At 33.7% G+C, this 16,636-nt stretch overlaps 1 protein-coding gene across 1 annotated transcript in view; it reads right to left on the bottom strand.

Moving 5' to 3' along the window:
• The window catches only part of kcp (kielin cysteine rich BMP regulator), a 90,228-nt gene that overhangs the window by 56,509 nt on the left and 17,083 nt on the right, over positions 1 to 16,636 (bottom strand). The window contains exons 6-17 of the mRNA XM_056477804.1: positions 15,099 to 15,175; positions 14,907 to 15,006; positions 13,273 to 13,355; positions 11,885 to 11,978; positions 11,716 to 11,789; positions 8,602 to 8,781; positions 6,443 to 6,536; positions 4,040 to 4,122; positions 2,242 to 2,335; positions 1,357 to 1,439; positions 498 to 583; positions 304 to 394 (exon numbers count right to left, since the gene is read on the bottom strand). Coding sequence (XP_056333779.1) covers positions 304 to 394; positions 498 to 583; positions 1,357 to 1,439; positions 2,242 to 2,335; positions 4,040 to 4,122; positions 6,443 to 6,536; positions 8,602 to 8,781; positions 11,716 to 11,789; positions 11,885 to 11,978; positions 13,273 to 13,355; positions 14,907 to 15,006; positions 15,099 to 15,175 — 1,139 coding nt within the window. The remainder of the gene's footprint in view (positions 1 to 303; positions 395 to 497; positions 584 to 1,356; positions 1,440 to 2,241; positions 2,336 to 4,039; positions 4,123 to 6,442; positions 6,537 to 8,601; positions 8,782 to 11,715; positions 11,790 to 11,884; positions 11,979 to 13,272; positions 13,356 to 14,906; positions 15,007 to 15,098; positions 15,176 to 16,636) is intronic.

A 16,636-nucleotide genomic window follows, 5' to 3' on the forward strand; every position in this document is an offset into this window, starting at 1 on the left:
GGCAAATCATTATATAATTAGGGTTTTTTCTGGAGACTATCGAGAAACAATATTGCTTAAGGGGGCTAATAATATTGACCATAATTTTTTTTTTAATTAAAAACTGCTTTTATTTTAGCTGAAATAAAACAAGTAAGACTTTCTCCAGAAGAAAAAAATTTCATAGGAAATACTGTGAAAAATTTCTTGCTCTGTTAAACATCATTTAGGAAATATATTTTTTTTAAATAATTCCCCGAAGGGTGAATCATTCTGGTTTCAATTGTATATATTTAGTCAACACTTTTATTTAAAGTGACCCACCAAGCATTGACACCTCAAGCATGGGTCCTGTCTGGATACGAAGGTCTGACCATCCTCGTAGACTTCGCCCTCATAAACACATTCCGTACATCTGAACACAATACACACACAATAAAGGCCAAATGCAGAGTGTTTTAAGTGAAATGTCTACCTCATTTGCTCTTTTGGCTAAAAGCGTTCTGGAATGTTAATACCGTGGGCAACATTCTCCTGGTGGCGTGACTGGATTATAACAGGGGGTCGGCGGGCAGGGCAATCGATCACAAATAATATTGCCATTCTGAAAAAAAATTGCGTATTACAATCTTCTTCAAGAATTAATTTATTTATTTATTGTTATTTTATTGATTTTTAGAAACACATTTCCTCTGAACCAATTTATATCACAAGATTTATATTTATTTATTTGGCATATTTGTTAAAGTGATTTACAATAAAATAAAAATATTAGTGCACACATTAATATGAGAATAAAATAATAAAATAAAATAAAATAAAATAAAATAAAATAAAATAAAATAAAATAAAATAAAATAAAATAAAATAAAATAAAATAAAATAAAATAAAACAAAGTAAAGTAAAATAAAAATGTAAGTAAAATTAAAACATTAAATATAAAATAAAATAAAAATTATATTTAAAATAAAATACAGAAATAAAATAAAATGAATCTAAATAAAAATCTATAAAATTAAGTAAAGTAAAATAAAAACAAATAAAAATAATCTAAATAAAATAAATTTAAGTTAAATAAAAAAATATTAAACATAAAATAAAGTAAAATAAAATAAAAACAAATAAAAATAATATTAAAAATAAATAATAAAAATAATAATAAAAAAAAAATAAAAAAAATAAAAAAAAATAAAATAAAATAAAATAAAATAAAATAAAATAAAATAAAATAAAATAAAATAAAATAAAATAAAATAAAATTAAATTAAATTAAATTAAATTAAATTAAATTAAATTAAATTAAATAAAATTAAATAAAATTAAATTAAATTAAAAAAAATTAAATTAAATTAAATTAAATTCTTATGCAATCTCACCTCACATCTACATGAGCCCTCGCACACAGGTCCAGATGGCAGATGCATGCCATTTGGGACATCTAATCCATTGATATTACAGCCTGTGAGAAAAATATGCATGAAACTCATACGAATATAACTAGACATTTAGTACATATGTCTCTCCAATTCAACATAGCCATAGCCTCAAACAAAATAATATGCCCTAAATGTGATCCACTACAATTGGAAAATGTATATAAATATATAAACAGATCATGTTAAAGTTTGAATTGGATGTTCTCAAATGCTTTTTTATATGTTTTAAACAGATTTAAATGATAAAGTCGTAAGTGTTGTTCTGTTTTTTAATGGAATATTGTAGAATTTGCTATGAATTATCTGTGAATATTATTAGATTTTTCAATTTGTGTCTCCATAATCTTTAATTCAAATGACTTCCCCCTCCCCCTCCTTACTTCAATGACACCTCTCCTCTTCTTTAATTAGTGTTTACTGGCATGGGGCGGGACCAAGCGGTCACTCACATAAGATCCACCAATAATGAACCACAATCATCCAATCAATTTCACAAGGGTAAAAAAAAAATAAAAAAATCAAGCCCCACCCCTCATTATAAGAATATTTAAATCATAACAGGAAGCTTCCAGTTAATGTTAATCAGGAATTCTATATTGATAAGGTTGTACACACCGTCACTACCAGGACAGCAGGATCCAAAATAAAATAAAATAAAATAAAATAAAATAAAATAAAATAAAATAAAATAAAATAAAATAAAATAAAATAAAAAACTATATTTAAAATAAAATAAGATAAAATAACACACAAAAAACATAATAGGAAGCTTCCAGTTCAGTTCATATTATTCATAAATTCTGTATTTAATAAGGCTCTACAAACCTTCACAAACAGGACAGCAGGATCCCGGAGGTGGAGAAGCAGGGTTTCTACACGGGACATTACAGCGTTCACGTTCACACTGAATTTTACCTTCCTACACAGGAAAAAAACGACAATTAAACATAAAAACACTGACAGTCAATGATACATCTAAGGCTTTGTTTACCTCTGATATTAAGATGCATTTTGTCAATCTGATCCTAAATAGACAACATCTGACACAAGTATAAAATGGGTCTGAAATGTTCTAAATTTGTCCCCTTTTGATAATTTGACTAAAGTAGTTGAAAATGCATTAATGCATCGGACTGCTGTATTAATATTAACACTCTATTAAATATGCAGTTTAACAAATTCAAACAGGCCACATCCTTCATAGAGCGCCTATTATGCCCTATTTTTCAAAATGTAAAATAAATCTCTGATGTTTCTAGAGTGTGTATGTGAAGTTTCAGCTCAAAATACCACACTAATAATGTTTTATAACTATTTTAATCTGCCCCCTTTAGGCTTTGATCCTAATTGTCCTAATTTGGTGACTGTCGCTTTAAATTCAAATGAGATTGGGCTCTCTTCAAAAGAGGGCGGAGCTATAAATGTCTACGTGTCAGCAAGTGGCAGATTCAAAAACAAGACTAATGTCCCATGCTAATAAGGGAGAGATTGTCACTAATGGGTGGGGCTTTCCCTATGCTAATAAGGGAGAGATGGCCACTAATGGGCGGGGCTTTCCTTCTTTGATGACATGCATAAAGGGAAAATGTCAATCAAAGTGTTTCTGCAGACTGTTTTTATCAAGTGTGATTACAAAAAATAAACTGAATACATTTTTACTACTAGAAGCTGGTTATATTCGTGTTGTCACATAACTGTGTTTAAACTACTTATAAATGTGATTTTACATAATAGGTTCCTTTAAATCTACAGATCTAATATATAACCTTTATCTTATAATCCAATATAGATCTTAAAAGTCCCGTGAAGTGCTTTGAAATGTGCATTTTTGTAATTCGATGTTTGACATAATCTCAAATGAAACATAAAAAAAAGGTGGGACAAAGTGTAGCCCCTCCCCCTTTTAAAAAACAGCCAATAGTGCTTTGTTTTATCACAGCTCTGCCAGTGGAAGTGGTTGAGCTCAAGCGTGTCAAATAAAAAGCAAATGAGAAGCATCTTCAAGGGGGGCGGGGCATGTCAGATAGCAGAGAGCATTTGATTGGCCAGAAGATTTGACAACTGAAGTATGAGGTGATGTAAAAAAAAAAAATCATTGATTCATTTAGGCGGAAGTCACAAACTACAAACTTTTATATCAGGTTTATATCTTCTATATGCAAATGTTGTCACTGTTTTGGAGCACACTAGATTATTGACATCCTTAAAACAAACATACCAATAATAAGATCTAAAAAACTTTCACAGGACCTTTAAAAATGTGTTGTTAAATGCATTAGCCAGGTTTTTTTCTTACCGGTCTTGATTCTAGCCCACAGAATTTAGTGTAGTTGCTCTCTATATCATTTTTCAGTGTCTCCTTTCATGTTTATACCCAGCAAGCATTTTTTGTTTTTAAAAGATGTCGAATAGATGTCTAATAGACGTCTAAACATCGTCATCTTGGATAAAACAAGGGTAAATTTGGGCTGTCAGTGAAAATCTAATAGACGTCTGAGAATAGGCCAAAACTAGACTAATCATCAAATAAACAGAAATGAATGACTACACATATAAAGTGTATAAAATATAATATCTGTCTATTTGACGACTGCAATGTGATCCGTATCTGATGATGACCCACTGTGCAGGTACAGGTTGAGCAGCGGTCGTTCGGATGCCTCCACTGAGAGCCGTGCAGATGCCAAATATTTTCCTGAACACAACCTTTAGATCAAACAGAAGACGTTAATTTAAAATTAAGCAATCGAGCAATTCCAGCATTATGGATGAGGCATTTGCAGTAAAAACTCAAAATTCACAGAGAAAGTATATGTAAACATTATATTGTAACATCTGTTTATTCATTCATTCATTTTCTTTTTGGCTTAGTCCCTTCATTAATCAGGGGTCCCCACAGCGGAATGAACCACCAACTTATCCAGCATATGTTTTACACAGTGGATACCCTTCTAGCCACAACCCATCACTGGGAAACACCCATAAACTCTTGCATTTACACACATACACTACAGCCAATTTAGCTTATTCAAGTCACCTATCCCACATGTCTTTGGACTGTGGAGGAAACCCACACGAACACGGCAAGAACATGCAAACTCCACACAGAAATGTGAAATCAGTATGTCTGATAATATTTTTACTTCTGGAGAAAGTCTTATCTGTTTTATTTCGGCTAGAATTAAAGTAGTTTTTAATTTTTAAAACCATTTTAAGGTCAAAATTATTAGCCCCTTTAAACTATATATTTTTTCGATAGTCCACAGAACAAACCATCATTATACAATAACTTGCCTAATTACCCTAACCTGCCTAGTTAACCTAATTAACCTAGTTAAGCCTTTAAATCTCACTTTAAGCTGTATAGAAGTGTCTTGAAAAATATTATTTACTGTCATCATGGCAAAGATAAAATAAATCAGTTATTAGAGATGAGTTATTAAAACTATTAATGTTATAATGTTTGGAAATGTGTTCAAAAAATCATCTTGCATCTCTCCGTTAAACAGAAATTGGGAAAAAAAAATAAACAGGGGGGCTAATAATTCAGGGGGTTTAATAATTCTGACTTCAACTGTATATATATATATACATATATATATATATATATATATATATATATATATATATATATATATATATATATATATATATATATATATATATATATATATATATATATATAATAAGCTCTCTATTAAACAAAAATGATTGCTTTGATTTTATTTGACATTTTTGCATCCATGAGGGAAAAGCTTGGTTATGGATGTGACGTCTCTCTGTTATGGATGTGACAGATGTGAAATTGGCACTTGTGTGACTTTGGTAAATCAAATATAATTGTTGGAAAACATTGACAGAGACATTTTTGAGTATTTTCGCAGTACTGTAAAATTCAAGCCTACACAAAAAACCTAGAAAGGGTTTTGTACGGTGGCTGAGAGAGCTTAACGTGCTGCAATTTAAGAAAACACGTGCAATTACAAAAAAACACCAGCAAATTAAGAAAAGATCTTCATCCGTTTGACAGCACACATGCTGCAAATCTTCATAACGCAAACACATAAAAAAAACACACAGCATTTTCACACAACACAAACAATTTACGAAAGCGTGCTACATTTTCACACAACACTTGCAAAAAGAATGGAACACAACAGAAATGTTTCAAGGAAGGAATGTTTCAATGTTTCAGTGAAGTTGTAGGTGATCTCTAAAAGGTGAGATTTTTGTTTGTTTAGTTTAACATCCTGATTCTCTTGGCTTTTGTTTTTTTTATTAGCCTAAATAACCATAACCTAAATAGCCGGGTTCATCTCGTTTTAGGGCCCTCTTGAAACATTTCCGTTGTGTTCGAGCTATTTGAAAGTGTTGTGAGAAAACGCAGCCCATTTTATTAATTTGCTTGCATTGTGAGAAAATGTAGTGCATTTGTTTTATGTGTTTGCGTTGTGAAGATTTGCAGCAAGATTTCTTTCAAACGGATCTCATCTCAGTTTGCTGGTGTTTTTTGTAATTGCATGTGTTTTCTTAAATTGTAGCACGTTAAGCTCTCTCGGCCACCGTAGTTTTGCTATTTTGGTGAAAACTTATATTCTAAATAATATATTCCAAAAAGGATACTTTGACATGTCAACAGCAACCAGCACTTTCAGAGTACAAATAAACAACAGTAACATTTCTTTAGCTTAAGAACCAATTCTCACTACACTGTAAAAAACAGCTGGGTTCCACACAATCGATTTGTGTAAGGACAACATGAAGTAATAATTTAACTCATTAGCTTTTACTAATTTAAGTGGATCGAGCATAAATCTATTAAGCTGTCGCAATAAAAACTCAAGAATTGTGTTGTTTCACAAAAAATTAACAGAAAATTTTGGTATCGCGCAGGTTTCAATGTTCAACTGATGACTGAAAGCCGCCTTTATCTTGGACGGCATGAGGATTAGTAAATTAAGGTAAAATATTCATTTCTGAGTGAACTGTCCCTTTAAATGTTGACAAAGGCTCACAACACACTCACTTCGACACCTGGGACAGCACTGTCCTCCTACAGTCTCCAGCAGAGTACAGGGAAGTTCAGGACACAACTCAGGATTACACACTATATTCCCAGCCTAAAAACAGATAAAAACACACACACAATCTGCTCAATTACAGCTGATATCAAATGTAAAGCTTTAACTATTTAACATTAAGTTATAAGAGAAAACATGCGAAAGATCATAAAGTATCAGGCTTTTCTTAATTTGGGGGCCTGAAAAGACTTTTGCAGAAATAAATTATAAATACAAATAGTAAACTCAATAGAGCTGAAGTCAAAATGACTAGCCCTCCTGTGAAATTTGCATTATTTTCCAAATATTTCAAGTGATGTTCAACTAAGCAAGGACATTTTCACAATATTTCCGATAATATCTTTTCTCCTGTAGAAAGTGATGTTTGTTTTAGTTTGGAGGGAATAAAAATAAATACTATATTTAAGGTAAAACCAATGTTGTCCAATGACTAATTAACCTTACTCGCTTAGTTGAACTAATTAACCTAAATTGCACTATAAGTTGAATATTAGTATCTTTATAGTAAAAAACTAGCTAAATATTATGTACTGTCATCAGTGACCAAATCAATGCTGTTGGAAATATTATAATAAAAATATTAAGTTTAAAAAATGTGTTAAAAAAACTTTACTCTCTATTAAACATCACTTGGAAAAATATCTGGAAAATAATTAAAATTTCACAGAAGGTGTAATCATTTTACCTTCAACTATAAACTACCAAAACATTTCTTTGACAGTGAGGGTCAATATATTACATATAAACAATAAAATAATAACATATAAATAAAACTAGATACACTATAAAAAATGCTGGGCTACACACAATGGGCTATATGCACAACTAGTGTTTTTCAGCTATTGATGAACTTCCGGTGAAAGGTTTATGTGACTATTTTCAATTTCATGAGGTTCCTTTTTCAGCATCAATAGCTATGTTTCCATCCAACTATTTTTAATGCGCATTTTGGATATGTGCATAAAAATCGGTTGATAGAAGTGCCAAGATGCGCATAAGTTTTGAAAATGTGCATAACAAAAACTGTATGTGCCTAACTGAATAGGTTAAACTTTTTATTCGATCTGAAAAGATGTGCATAAACTACAATGGAAACACTTTTACCGAGCAAATTCCAGTACGTGCTTTAAAAAATGTATGTGATTTTGTTAGAAGAGATCATGTGGTGATAAAAATGTGTGTGAATGGACAAACCAGCAGGCTGAGCACATTGTAAAGCATCTGAAATGTTGTTTGGTCATTCTAAAACACCTTAACCATTTCAGTATTAGTGTTATAATATTATTAATGACCGTCTCACGCCTTCAAACGCCATCACGTGTTCATTAGGTGTCGGCATCGTCTTGTGAGGTGCAAGTCATTTATTAAATAAAGAAAAGATTCTCGCAGCTTCTCCTACTGCAGCAAATTCCGTCTTTACTGTTGATATTTGGTGCCAGTTAATCAGGAAGTGACGATTTTGTTCTCTTTGACTCATTGGGTGGAAACGCTGCTTTATTCGCACATCTTTTATGCAATATTCCAGTTGTGCACATAAATTTATTTTGCATCTTTGGATGTAAACACAGCTAATATTGTAATGTAATTATAGACTTAAGCACAGTAGTTGTTAAAGTGTAAATAGCGATGAAAGACAGTTTAAACGCAGGTGCTGTCAGTAGCAGCAGGCGAACATTGAAACTACATTGAAAAGACTGAGGTAAAATACATTTCTATATTTTAAAGACATGACGCGGAAAATGGAACTTAATGCAGTGCTTCTTGTCCGGTTGGATATCCACTTTATATCGTATCTCAGCCAGGCAGTGATGATTGCTGGTTTTTAAAGAAATCAGATCTTAAACGCAGCAATTTTGTATGGGATGACAATTCACCAGAAGCGCTTGGACTGGCTGACTAAAAACTAAAAGTCTGTGTGCATATACCCCATTCCTTCATGTGGTCCCAACACAAATCAATTAAGTCAACTTAATTATTTTAACAAATTTAAGTGGATTGAACATAGTTAAATAAGTAGTTTGAACAAGCAGCAAATTATTTTTTGGAGTGTAAAACACAGCAGAAAAAAATTATTAGAATGTCCAAAATTCCAGCAAAGCCTTACACTGCACACACAGTGTTTGCAGGGGTCGCTTGTGTCTTTAAAAGAGACGCCGTCCAAGACAATTTGGCCATCGAAATTACAGCGGGAACAATCTCTGCAGCAGGAGCCAAATGGTGGCTTTAACCCATCCTGACAGGTCTGAGGACACCGCTGCACGTCCACACATTCCTGATTCCCACCCTGATGATCCAGATACAAAACATAACACTGCTTCATGGAACATGTGCAAACATAAACTTGCAGATAAACTGTACTGCAATTATTTTACATTTACATTTACATTACATTTACATTCAGTCATTTAGCAGATGCTTTTATCCAAAGCGACTTACAAATGAGGACAAGGACGCAATTTACACAACTATAAGAGCAGCAGTGAATAAGTGCTGTTGGCAAATTTCAGGTTTGTAAAGTCTAAGAAGCAAAGCATTAGTAATGGCTTTTTTTTTTTTTGTGAGAGAGAGGGCACAGTTAGTGGTATAGCCAGAGAGGCAGTTACAGATTAGGAAGGAAAGTGGAGACTAAATAGTTGAGTTTTTAGGCGTTTCTTGAAGACAGCAAGTGACTCTGCCGTTCTGATGCAGTTAGGGAGTTCATTCCACCAACTGGGCAGATTGAATGTGAGAGTTCGGGAAAGTGATTTCTTCCCTCTTAGAGATGGAACCACGAGGCGACGTTCATTCACAGAACGCAAGTTTCTGGAGGGCACATAAATCTGCAGAAGTGAGAGCAGATACGAAGCAGCAAAGCCAGAGGTCGCTTTGTAAGCAAACATCAGAGCTTTGAATTTGATGCGAGCAGCAACTGGCAGCCAGTGCAAACGAGTGAGTAGCGGAGTGACATGAGCTCTTTTGGGTTCATCAAAGACCACTCGTGCTGCTGCGTTCTGAAGCAGCTGAAGAGGTTTGATAGAGTTAGCTGGAAGCCCGACTAGTAGAGAGTTGCAATAGTCCAGTTAGGAGAGAACAAGAGCTTGAACAATGAGTTGAGCTGTATGTTCAGATAGGAAGGGTCGGACCTTTCTGATGTTATAGACTGCGAGTCTGCAAGAGCGAGCAGTTCTAGAAATGTGGTCAGAGAAGTTTAGTTGGTCATCAATTTGATGGGGCATCTGATTTTATAGTGCAAATTGTGTAAACGAAACATTAAATTTATCCAAAAATTCTGTCATCATTTACTCATTATCCACTAGAATTTCTTTTTTCTGTTGACCACAAAGGAAGATATTCTAAAGAATGTTGGAAAATGTGACTTCCATTGTATTTTTTGTTTCTACTACGGATGTCAATGGTTACTTTTTCCAACATTATTTCATGTTTCTATTGATTTATTATGTTCTTATATCTAATATCATGTTTTTGTGTGTTGAAGAGAAAAAAGAAACTTGAGCCCCTTGAGTATGAGTAAACAGCAGCAGCAACAACAGCAACAACAACAACAACAACAACAACAACAAAGACATATTCAGAATTTATAACATTTATAGTTAAAATGTTCATTTCATACTTAACACAACTATGTGTTGTCTTTAACATTAAATAAAAAGATCGTACAGATAAGACTTTATTGTTTGGACAGTTTTCATTACAGCTCGTATTTAGGAGATCTGTATAAATTTTATTTAATTGGTGAAAATTTCTATCTAATCCTAGATTACATTTATAGAGTACTATAAATGACCTTCATTTTATATTTAACGAACCCACTATCTTCAGAAAAGTTTAGATGTTGTCTCCCTTATTCAGTCATTCATTTTCCTTCGGCTCTATTTCAGAGGTCGCCACAGCAGAATGAACTGCCAACTATTCCGGCATATGTTACACGCAGTGGATGCCCTTCTAGCTGCAACCCAGTACTGGGAAACACACATACACACTCATTCACACACATACACTATGGCCAATTTAGTTTGTTTATTTATTTCACCTATACACTAAAATTGAATTGTTGAATTTAAACAAATAAATTAAATGTAGTAAAGTTCAGCTTAATTTTGTTTGTTTAGATTCAGCCCAAATAAATTGTTTACAACCACTTAACTTAAAAAGATTTTCAGTGTAGCGCATGTCTTTGGACTGTGGGGGAAACCGGAGCACCCGGAGGAAACCCACGCCAACACGGGGAGAACATGCAAACTCCACACAGAAATGCCAGCTGGGACTTGAACCAGTGACCTTCTTGCTGTGAGGCGACAGAACTAACCACTGAGCCACCATGCCACTAATCTCCATTTAATGCATATTAAAAACTAGTGTAGCTTCATTTAAAGCACTAACCAAGAAAGCGCCACCTACAGGCAGAAAATGAATTAGCATTTTTATTCAGCCTGTCTGCTGTTTTAATTTTGTGCAGATACATTTTTATGTTGCATAATTTCACGCTCAAGACTTAACTGGAACTACTTTAGCTACCTGTGTGATTCCTTGAACATAATTGCACACTTTAGAATTTTTATCAGCCAATCAGAAACAAGTACTAAACATCCCTGCAGTCTAGAAATAAATAAACACCGTTTTCATGTACTCATGTTTGAAATGTATTGTTTCTCGTTATATTCTGTACAGCTGAAGTCAAAATTATCAGCCCTCCTGTTAATTTTGTTTTCTTTTCCAAACATTTCCCAAATTATGTTTAACAGAGCAAGGAAATTTTCACAGTATTTCTATAATATTTTTTTCTTCAGGGAAAGTTTTATTTGTTTTATTTTTCTAAAATATAAGCAGTTTTTAATTAAAAAGAAACCATTTTAAGGTCAAAATTATAAGCCCCCTTACGCAATATTTTTTTGATTGTCTACAGAACAAACCATCATTATACAATGACTTGCCTAATTACTCCAACTTGCCTAATAAACCTAGTTAATCCTTTAAATGTCAGTTTAAGCTGAATACTAGTCTCCTGATAAATATCTAGTAAAATATGATGTACTGTCATTATGGCAAAGATAAAAGAAATCAGTTATTAGAAATGAGTTATTAAAAATATTATGTTTAGAAATGTGGTGAAAAAATCTCTGTTAAACAAAAATTGAGGGGGGGGGGGGGGGGGGTAAAAATATACATATATAAGTCTGACTTCAACTGTATATTGTGAGCGTAAGTGACAGTGAAGCACCTGACAGGTACAGGTCTGGCAGCCATCAACGGTGCTGAAAGAGCCATTGTACGGCCGACCGTCCACATCACATGCTGAAAAACACACAATAAAATGACAATTTAAACCATTCCAGAATTGTTAAAAATCACAATAAAGCGAAAGCAGAGCAGTTTCTGTGCTTGTGTACCTGAGCATGTAGGACAGCACTCTCCAGGTCTCCTGTAGGGGTTTGGACAAGGGGTTGACGAGCACTGAATGGTGTTACAAGATACCTGACTGTTCTGCAAACAGACACAGGCATCACAGTTGTTAATGTTTTAACATTAACTTGTTAAAATTTGGGCATTTCATTTACATTGTTTATTTTATTAGTTGTAAGTTGATTATTAATGATAAATATAAGATAAGAATGTGTAATATAGCCAGCAAAATACATTTATATTTGCCTAAAATTCAAGATATTACTGAATAAATGTTTTTTTTTCTCATGTTTATATCATATATCTACTATTTAGATAAGACCAGTAGTGTTTTTGTCCAGAATAGCACAAATGGAAGTGTTTTATATATTTTAAACAATTGTTCAATAAATAACAAGTAGGGCGACACGGTGGCTGAGTGGTTGGAAAGGTCACCTCATAGCAAGAAGGTCGCTGGTTCGAGTCCCGGCTGGGCCAGTAGGCATTTCTGTGTGGAGTTTGCATGTTCTTCCCGTTTTGGCATGGGTTTCCTCCGGGTGCTCCGGTTTCCCCAACAGTCCAAAGTGCTTTAGGTGAATTGAATAAACTAAATTGGCCGTAGTGTATGAGTGTGGATGAGTGTGTATAAATATTTCCCAGTACTGGGTTGCAGCTGGAAGGGCAACCGCTGTGAAAAATATGTGCTGGATATGTTGGCCGAACGTAAACGAATGAATGAATAACAAGGTAATACTGTAATAATGTGGTCAATAATTTTTGGTCAACAAATACTTTATCTATAAACTCAGCTGACAATTGTTGGTTCTCAAAACAATCTGGGAGAGTAATAAATTACCAATAGTGGATGTTCTGCATGAGTTACGTTTAGGTAATGTAAAAATAACCTCCCTGCAATGATCTGTAGATATTATTTTATGGTTGCCAAAATAAAACTTTAATATAACCAATTTTCTGAATCTTTAAATAAATTAAAAAACAAACCAAATACTAGCGTTAGGGGAATGTTCCTTGTTGCAAAGGGGTTGTTTATTGATAGTTTATGCAAAGATTTAAATTCTGCCATCATTTATTGAATAAAAAAAGAAATATTTGGGTAAGCAACTTGTTCTCGTTACCATTGATTTTTGTGTTCATACACTCATTAATGAGCATTCAATAAAACTGAGATTAATTAAAAAACATGAATTTAAATTATATCCTATTATATATTACATTAGTGCAAAGATTCATCAGGCTCAAACTGTAAAAAAGGCCTCATTTCATACATATACAATAATGTTCACTATATATTTCTCTATCACATCTGGAATATTTTAGATTAATTGTGAGATTATGATTATGTAGCCCTTTTTTATCCCAGCAATGAGAGACTCACAGAGCAGATGCAACTGAGGCAAGGGTTTGATCTCGACACAAACTCAGCACCATTCTCATAGACCTGACCTTCATGTTCACATCCTAAAAACAAAAACAAAAACAAACATACTTATACATATACATAAATATATATATATATATATATATATATATATATATATATATATATATATATATATACATAAATATATATATATATACATAAATATATATATATATATATACATAAATATATATATATACATAAATATATATATATATATATATATATATATATATATATATATATATATATATATATATATATATATATATATATATATATATATATATATATATGTGTATATATATATACACATATATACATATATATACATATATATATACATATATGTATATATATATCCTCAAAATGGGAGGGATTTGGATCCTATTTTAACATCAGGAAATTAAAAAGAGACTTATTGTGTTTTTATCACTCCAGTATGACAGTTGACACACTATACCTACACATAGTTCTGTCCAGACAGCTTGCAAATGTAGGTGCCCTTTAAATCAATGAGCATTTTCCAGACAAGTCAAAATTTTCAGAAAAAAGAAGGCAAAATTAAGTGCGTTTCTCCTTAAAACAAGCTACATAATCTGCCAGTAGTGCAAGTAAAATAACCTAATAACAAGTTTATTTTGCTTACCCCATTGACAGATTATTTAGCTTGTTTTAAAATAAAAACTTGCTTAAAATTGACTTTCAAGAGTTCACACTTAGCTGATGATTAATTATAAGCTTGTTTGGCATGCTGTCCCGGGAGAGAGCCCTGAGCTCATAAGATCCTCGAGCCCGGGGCTCCCTCCCGTTGCAAGGCGAGAAGGGAGTTTGAGCTCAGGTAGATCTCGAGAACTCCCCCGCTGTAATAACCAATGAACAGCCAGTGATTGCTCTTGAGAGATAACCATTTACTAAGAGCATGTCTATAGTGCCGGTTTGGATTAGTCAATTAACTTATGTTGCATGTTTTTTTGGACGGTGGGAGGAAACCGGGAAACCCGGGGGAAACCCACGTGAGCACGGGGAGAAAATGCAAACTCAGCACAGAAATGTCTGCTGGTTTGGTAAAGCCTAGAACCAGAGACATTCTTGCTGTGAGGCAACAGTGCTAAGCACTGGGCCTCCGTGTCACCCATCTAGGAAGGAGGAGGAGTAGGGGTGGATGGGGGGATTCTTCAAAACAAAGATAGCGGTGGTACGTAACCCAGGGTATTTGTAGTAGCTTAGAAGTCGTCTGATTGGTGCATTGAGAATTGGATAATGCGGATCCAGCCGCTAGCAATCATAAGCACGTGATCCTCTCGAAATTAGTTTATAACTAAACTTCACTTAAAAATTTTCTGAAAACAAGGCAACATTTTTTTACTTGTCTGGAAAATGCTTCTTGATTTAAGAATGTTTAGATTTTGGACTAGAAACAAGACAAAAACTCTTAGTAAGAAAAGCATTTTTTATAGCGGCAAGGATGTGGGATGAACTCCCATTGAAAGTAAGATCTAATCAAAAGTGCACCTTCAATGCTATGCATATTGCTTTGGATAAAAGCATCTGCCAAATGCACAAAAACGTAAAAATGTAGTGTTTACTGAGACTTGTTTGGCAGACAGAACAGCACGGTCTCTGAACAGACGGTTCCTCACAGGTCTGCGATGGACATGGGTTCACATCACACGCCACTCTTCCGTACTACAAGACAAGCACACACAGACACAAAACAATAAATGAATTCAAGCAGAGGAGAAAACTGAAGATCTAAAACTAATCTTCAGATGTCATACCTCACATTTACAGCGGCTGCAGTCGTCGGGGCTGAAAACGTCTCCATCGCTGTAGATGCTGCCTTGAAAGCTGCATTCTGCAAACAGAGACATGGAAAGATATAAAGATAAACCCCTATGAAAATAAGCCTGGGAGATAAACCAAAGAAAGGACAAGTGTGCGTATGCGTGTGTGTGATTGTGTGTGTGTGTGTGTGTGTGTGTGTGTAATCATATATCCTGCCAACATCTGATCCAATCTTACCAAAGAAACTCAAAAAGATGTCTGAGTATTCATGAGAGATTTTTCAAAAGACTGTTCCAGACATCAGATGTCTGAAATGAGTCTGAACAGCAGTTCATGGGGTTCCTTGTGGAAAATGGGATTGAACGGAAGTTTGAGACCAAATCTGATTATGATTATGAAAAACTGTATTATGAAGAGATTTTATTATATGCAATATTATTTTAATCTTCTTTTAATGCATATGTATATGTCTTTCCAGCCTGATCTCACGAGGAAACAACTATTTTAGGTTTTGTCAGTTTAGTGGCTAATTCATATGAGTTCAGTCATACGAAAAGCATATGGTTTTTAAAGGGATGTGCGACACAAAACCCTACCCCTAAACACAACCGCCATTGGGGGATTATCAAATGGTACTAAATGAGCTATATGCACAGCTAGTGTTTTTCAGCCAATGATGAACTTCCGGTGAAAGCTTTATATGTGAATATTTTCAATTTCATAAGGTTTCTTTTTTCAGCATTGATGTTGTAATGCATTCAAATATAATCAGTTAAATAGACTTAAGCTTTCATTTGGTTGTTAAAGCGTAAAAAGAGATGTAAACTGGTGTAACCACTAGCGCCGTCATTAGCAGCAGGCGAGCATAGAAATTCCAAAAATACAGGGGTAAAATACATTTCCATATTTTAAAGACGTGGCGTGGAAATATATAATGTAATGCAGGGCTTCTTGTCTGGTCTGATACCCACTTTATATTGCATCTCAGCCAGGCAGTGAAGATCGCTGTTTTTTTAAGAAATCAGATTGATTTTGTATGGGACGACAATTAACTAGAAGCCCTGAGGCTGGCTGACTGAAATTAAAAGTCTGTGTGCATATACCACATTGTATGATTGAGATTGTACAAATTCATATGAATTAGCCAATGAATCAAAACGTTGAGAATTGCCATGATATAGCATTGTTCATCCTCATTTCAGAAACCATTTCAATTTGATATACGTCATGATGGGGGAATAAACAACCTTAACTTCCATTTCATGCTGACTTTAACCATCTGTCTTAAGCATCTGCCATGTTTGTAGTTTGTTAGCAATTTTTAGCAATTTTCCAATTACTTTATCAATAGCGTTTTCCTTCTACTTAGTCCCTTATTTATCAAGGGTCGCCAAAGCGCAATGAACCGCCAACTATCCTAGCATATGTTTTACGCAGCGGATGCCCTTTCAACCGCAACCCAGTATTGGGAAACGCCCATACACACTCATTCACACTCATATACTATGGCCAATTTAGTCTATTCAATTCA

This window comes from Danio aesculapii, chromosome 18 (genome assembly GCF_903798145.1).
Source record: "Danio aesculapii chromosome 18, fDanAes4.1, whole genome shotgun sequence".
Lineage (NCBI taxonomy): Eukaryota > Metazoa > Chordata > Actinopteri > Cypriniformes > Danionidae > Danio > Danio aesculapii.